Genomic DNA, 6,955 nt, shown 5'->3' with positions numbered 1-6,955 from the left:
TTTAACTAACAGTTCAAAGATTGATTTTCTAAACTTTATATGGTTTAGATATATTTAGTGTTGTCCTGTTGTTTTAGTTGCTTTTCATTTACAATAATCTTTTATATTTCTCTGTGTGTTTGCAAATTGTGTGGTGCTCTTTAACTGTACGCGAGACAGATATTCTTCAATAGTAATAATGATAATGATACTACCACTACTAGTACTACTGATACTACTACTACTACTACTACTACTACTAATGATAATGGCAATAATAATCATAGTGCTCACCAGAGTACACCAATTGGCTTGTGTTGGCGCAGGTTTTTCTTCCCCAGCGTACAAATGTTGATCCTGTTCAAAACACATTGAAGAATTCCACTAAGCTGAACACATAAGTTGACTTCTAAAATGCACAAAACTTAATTACAGCTGACCTAGTTGCTACAATGTTTGTTTTGGATTATCTGATAAAATCATTTCAGTGACTACATTCAGAGTAGTATGTTTGGTTGGTGTGTCAGGTAGAGGTTTTCCTCTGCGGTCACCCAGCCCTACCCGCTCTATGCATGGCAGATGGGACTCGTTAAATTAACCATGGCTGGTAGCTAATCAAAGTGAAGGAAAAAAACACTGATGTCAAAGCATCGCCCCTGCCTACTCATACACAAACACACACATCAACATACAACACACGCACATTGCACGCTTGATATCATTCAAAATAAAAAGACGTAGAATTGAATAAAGAACGAATGCATGCACACAGTTAAGATGTATCCACACACAAATGAACCATTGCAAAGAATGAGAAACATATAAAATATGAGAGACAGAAAGATAGAGAGAGAGAGAGGTGGTCTTTAGCTATGCAGCTCTAGTGACAGGCAGAACAACAATTCTGAGAGCGGAACACACACACACACAAACACACACACACACACACACACACAGAGAGAGAGAGGTGGTCATTAGCTATGCAGCTCTAGTGACAGGCAGAACAACAATTGTGAGAGCGGAAGACACACACACACACACACACACACACACACACACACACACACACACACACACACACACACACACACACACACACACACACACACACACACACACACACGCACGCACACACACACACACACACACACACACACACACACACACACACACACACAGAGCGAAATGGTTATTAGCTATGCAGCTCTAGTGACAGGGGTGCAAGGCAGAACAACAATTGTGAGAGCGGAACACACACACACACACACACACGTGTACACATACACACACACACACACACACACACACACACACACACACACAGATTGTTTTCAATGTCAGTTTCAACACCAGCAGCGCACCTGATCAGAGCTGTCTCCGCCGCTTCCAGTTTCGTCTTCGTTTCTGCCAGTTCTGTCTTCGTTTCTGCCAGTTCTGTCTCCACTGCTCCCAGTTTGGTCTCCATTGCTTTCTGGGTTGTCTCCAGTGCTTTCATTTTCATCTCCAAGATCGAAAACATGCTTGCTCCACACATAGCCCCAGAATATCTGATTGGAAAGACACACGAACAGAAACAGATTAACATGTCATCACACTGCTGAATAATAAACAGTAGATCAAAGTCACACCCTTTTTACAGCCACGAAAAATGTGCTATCCTAATTGAACTCTTTCTTAAGATGTTGATCATAAACCAAACAAAAAAACAAAACAAAAACAAAGTCTGAGCATGTTAGAACTTCGCGTGGACGTTTTGTACTTTTTAGCTCACGCTGTTTATACACAAGGGCGTGCTTCAGTTGTCCCGAGTGTTTGTGTGTATTTATGTTTGTCTGAATATATATGTGTGTGTGTGTGTGTGTGTGTGTTTTGTGGTAAACTTGTAAAAACTGAAAGAGAGGTTGGATTCCAAGAGAGAGGAACAGAGAGGGGGGTACTAGATCAATGATGTTTGCTCATTCTCTCCTTACTCCAATAGCCACATGGTGTGGTTTTTATAGAGTGTTTTCTTTTACTTTATAATAATATAGGTAATCAGTACATACACTAAGCAGTTCACCCTGCTTAGTAAAAGCAACTTTAAGCAACACACAGTAAACAGTTCACCCTGCACCTAAAGCAGTACACGGCCCATCAAGGATTTCTTTTCACCTCACATCAGTCAGTCAGCCTGTGTCAGTTTTCAGTTCTTCTGGGAGACAGCTAAGAATTAGCTATGCTGACTGGTTTTAGTCCCTCCCACAACATACCGTTAATACTAATTACGAAGCATAGCGTAACCAATCTTTTTTTCTTTTTTTTTACGCTTATAGTTGACTTCATCAAGTTTTTGCGCCTTATACATATTATTATTAGTAGTAGTAGTAGTAGTTCTTTTTTTATGTATTTATCTATTATTTATTTACTTTTTTCCCCTCAAGGCCTGACTAAGCGCGTTGGGTTACACTGCTGGTCAGGCATCTGCTTGGCAGATGTGGTGTAGCGTATGTGGATTTGTCCGAACGCAGTGACGGCTCCTTGAGCTACTGAAACTGAAACTGAAACTAACCAAACTTGACTTGTCCTAGTAACGACAAGTGGAATGACTGACAGATTCACTGCTTGATCCCGATTCGTTTCAACTCAACAGTTTGATCTGATTCGCTCATTTCAAAACCTGCTCGTGTATACCCACTGTGTCACGTTCAACATACTGCGTCACAAAGAGAAGGGAGAGTTGGTTGGGTGGGGGAGAAATCTGCTGTGATAAAAAGAAATACAAATACAAATACCCATCTTGATTGGATTTCAGCACACTTTCAATTCTCTGAAGTGTCTCCGTGACTTGTCCACGCCAATTTGGAACCGACGTTGAAGTGGTGGAAGCAATTTGTCCTGATGATACTCCACTTACAAAACAGGCAAGTGCGGAAATTCCAGACATTATCAATGAGAACATTTTGCTGTTTGATCTCTCTCTATTTTTTTTTTTTTTTTTTAATTCTAAGTTTTAACAAGTTCGCAAAACAGTGGTGAAGACGTGCTGTCTTGGATACTGGGTCCTGTGTAAAATTCTTCTTCTGCTTTGGCCTGACTGCCCATTGGTGGCTCGCTATATATATGGCTCGCTATATATATATATATATATATATATATATATATATATATATATATATACTTGTGCACAGGAAGTGTCAGTTCCGCTTCGTGTGATTGATTGGATTTCACACCGTGGAAAACTGGTTGTTTGGGTTTTATTCAACACATCAGCTGCACAGTTGCACCCGACAGCTACACTATGAAAAACTGTTCGTTGGAAATAAGAGTCAAGCCATATTAATGACACTTTTTTTTTTCTAGTTGGTAGAGAGACTGGAGCCTCAGACACCAGGTCAGAAAAATGAATTCAAGAATGGAGGAAGGTAAGGATGATTTATGTTTCTGTTATACTCTTTGGCATGAAACAAATATTGTCGGTTCCATGATCAGTCATGGGCTCATTGATTTCGTCAGTCATACTGTATTGTAAACAATGTGTGTGTGTGTGCATTTTACTTATATATACGATTTATTCCCTTGATGTTTTTATTAATGTATTGTTGTACAATGCCTTATGGTCTTAACGTGTGTGTGTGTGTGTGTGTGTGTGTGTGTGTGTGTGTGTGTGTGTGTGTGTGTGTGTGTGTGTGTGTGTGTGTGTGTGTGTGTGTGTGTGTGCGTGCGCGCATGTCATTTTTTTTTTAGTAATCTATACCCTTTTTTTGTTGGATGTTTTCATTTGTAAATTCTGTTGTGCAATACCCTATTGTCTTAACATGAGTATGTGTGTGTGCGGAGGGGGAGGGGGTTAGTCTATCGTCAGCTATTGGGAATTCTTATTTGACTAGTTTTAATCTCTTCTTATGTTGCGCATGATGATTTTATGCCAGTGTTTACAACGAGCCTGTGATTGCACAAGTTAATTTCCATGTGGATTAATAAAGTGTTTTTGATTTGATTGATTTGATTTGATTGAATGTGAAATGAGTAAGAGTACTTGTGATGATGTGGGACAAACATGACTTGCAACAATTGCCGAGTGTTTGTTACACATTGAGGACACAACCTCAGCTTCACATTTAAATAACCCAGGTAGATGGGGGGGTTTTCTGCATTCATGGGCTACAACTTCACCGTTCACTAATTTGTATGAGTGCAGTTTTGTATGTGATCGTATTTACCTCGCCATTACAGCAATCATACTCCGTTTTGAGATGTGTATAATGAATATGTTCGTGCTTTCATAAGCCACCAAACAGTGAAATGAATCAAAGGATCTGTGATGCTCGTATTTGATGTTCTACAAGAGTATATACACTGAGGGTGTTCAGGTACTAAAGGCTGTTGACCTGATGATGATGGAGTCTCCCGTCGGTCCGACGGATGAGTAGGCAGGCAGGCTTATCTGTCGGTGTGTGTCCTCATATGGGAGAAGAGGCCGATTCTGGATGCACAGCACTTCCCACAAGTGTGGCAAGGGAAAACGTCTCCAGAAGTTGAACCCTGGTGTTGAAGGGCTAACTCGTCGTTTCGACATTAGCCTGGTTGCCTGACCAGCACAGGTGACTTTTTTTTTTTTTCTTTAGTGAGGAGGAGTTGTGCAGTCCCTTCCCCACTCTCTCGCCTACCGACGCCCACAGTCCCACAGGTGCAGATACTGCCACGTGTAGGACGGCCTCGGCAGGTGCAGGTTTTTTCTTCGGAGCTCCCTCTCCTAGGGGGACTTCCAGCCAAGGATAAGAGCTCCCCCTGCCCTTTGGTCATCCTCTTCCGCCTTCACAGCTGTTGGGAAAGGTTTCCTCCTCCGCCTGGTCCGTCGTTGGGAGACTTCACATGCGGCAGGTAGTACTGGGTTACATGGTCAGGTCAGGGGCATAGCCCTTGCTACTGGTACCATGTAACCCAGTACTACCTGCCGCATGTTTTGACCTAGGGCCTCGCGAAAACATCACCCTTAGCCCATCGATCACAGTCAGGATTCGAATCCAGGACCCTCAGATTGAAAATTCAATGCTTTTTGGTCAGACTTCACTGTTGGTGGAGCTCTCCTGTCCAGCCTTCATGGGCGACCAAGAGGATGTCCATTGTGTAAGAGATCTCTTCAGATACATGCTGGCGATGGCTTCTGACAACCAGAAGGTCCAGAGGACTGTGCTCTGCAGTATAAGTAGCATGATACGGGTGCTGTGTTTTCTGCGTACTGAGTTCCAAGCCGAAAGACACTTCGGTCCATCTCCATTTTCTGATCCAATGGTCACCCTGTATTTGTCCACATTCTGAACCATGTGTTCTACATCTCCCATGATCTTATGGTCTGAGATGAGGAAGGGCCGTGGTATTAAGAAAGAATTATTTACAAAGCCGTCTCTCTTTGTTTCAAGTCCATTGAGGCTTCTGGTCCACAGTATCTTTCTGATCTCATTTATCCTAACATACCCTCACGCCAACTCCGCTCTTCATCTGACACCCGTATGCTTAGGATCCCCCCCCCCCCCCCCCCACCCCGCCCCCCAGCCCCCCACTGGATGAACAGAAACAAACAGAATCTAAACACTGACAGTATCAGTATCAGTAACTCAAGGAGGCGTCACTGCGTTCGGACAAATCTATACGCTGTATCATGGGATGAAATTGGATCGTTTATGTAAGTTTGTGCCTGCCTGTGTGTGCGTATGTGTTAGGGTAGCTGTTAGATACACCTGTATTGTTAAAATGTATGTATGCAGTGTGTGTGTGTGTGTGTAGTCATTTTGGTGTGTGTATGTAACATAGATGCGATGTTTTATGTTAACAAAGCGTTTTTGTAAAGCACCTAGAGCAGATTTCTGGATAGTGTGCTATATAAGTATCCATTATTATTATTAAACTCTGTATACGCTAGAACATGCTCGCAGAATCTGCCATGCGTCGTTTCCTGAACACTTCGGGTACTGTGTCTGATCTTTTCCGTGCTCCTGCTGGGATGGAGGACTGGCCATGGGTTTCACACAGTCACGGTCTCTCTCTCTCTCTCTCTCTCTCGCTACTTGGCGTGGACAGCCTCCTTTGATTTCACCCACACAACATTCAAACTGCTTCATGCTATGCCCCCGTCCCCCCCACCCCCCACCCCACCCCCGTCCAACCCCCCACCTCCCAATCATAAGAACAGGCTTTCGGACAGTCTATTCTTTTATCAATTCCATGACTCGTTAGATCCCTGCAACACTCTCTGGTCAGTCTGTGATACTCAGTGACATAAATGAGCATCATGAACCACCCCAACGTTCTCACTACCAAGTGTGTCATGTTTAGTCACGCCCCCCCCCCCCCCCCCCCCCAGCACACGGCGCCATAAGTTAAAACGCTGCAGACAGCAGAAGTGTAAAACCTTTGGAGCATCTGCCTGCACACATTAAAAGACTTCATTTTTTTCTCAGACAATGCATGTGACTGTTGCTCTTTTTAATAACTGCAGTGGAATGTATTTTCATTCAACGAAAGCTTGTCAGTTATCACACCAAGATATTTGTACGGGTATACTTGTTGAACCACTTCATTTCTTTAAGATAATTTTACTTGAACATGGTTCCGTTTTTCTGACGTCAGTTACAAGTCCTTCTCTGTGTGTGTGTGTGTGTGTGTGTGTGTGTTAATTTCTTTACCAACATTCAGTTTAAGGTAACTTTGTTTACACCAGTTAACAAATCTGTCAGTTTCTCCTGTCTAGTCATCGCCATCAGTAATCGGCCCTGTCAGACCGGAATCGTCTGTAAACTTGACCAGTGGACACGAATTAAACAAGGTAAACAGAAACAGTGAGAGCACTGTGCCTTGTGGTGCACCAGTGTTTGTAAATGAAACAGTAGGCATGAAGTAATTTAATCTCACAAACTGGGGCATGTTAGTAAGAAAGTCTAAACCTCATGAAATAGTTGGAAAAACGAATTCCATGTGCATAAAGTTTCTTTGCTAAGAG

General features: G+C 42.7%; 1 protein-coding gene across 1 annotated transcript in view; it reads right to left on the bottom strand.

The window, feature by feature from the left end:
* Positions 1–340, bottom strand: part of LOC143285637 (short-chain collagen C4-like) — a gene marked incomplete at its 5' end in the record, with an annotated part of 2,750 nt that extends 2,410 nt beyond the window's left edge. Inside the window, one exon of the mRNA XM_076593033.1 lies at positions 274–340. Within this exon, the coding sequence (XP_076449148.1) occupies positions 274–340 (67 nt within the window). The remainder of the gene's footprint in view (positions 1–273) is intronic.
* Between the last annotated feature and the right edge of the window lie 6,615 nt (positions 341–6,955).

Source organism: Babylonia areolata, chromosome 9 (assembly GCF_041734735.1).
Source record: "Babylonia areolata isolate BAREFJ2019XMU chromosome 9, ASM4173473v1, whole genome shotgun sequence".
Taxonomy (NCBI): domain Eukaryota; kingdom Metazoa; phylum Mollusca; class Gastropoda; order Neogastropoda; family Buccinidae; genus Babylonia; species Babylonia areolata.
Note: the sequence above shows the minus strand (reverse complement) of the source record. Positions and strands in the feature narration are given on the sequence as shown.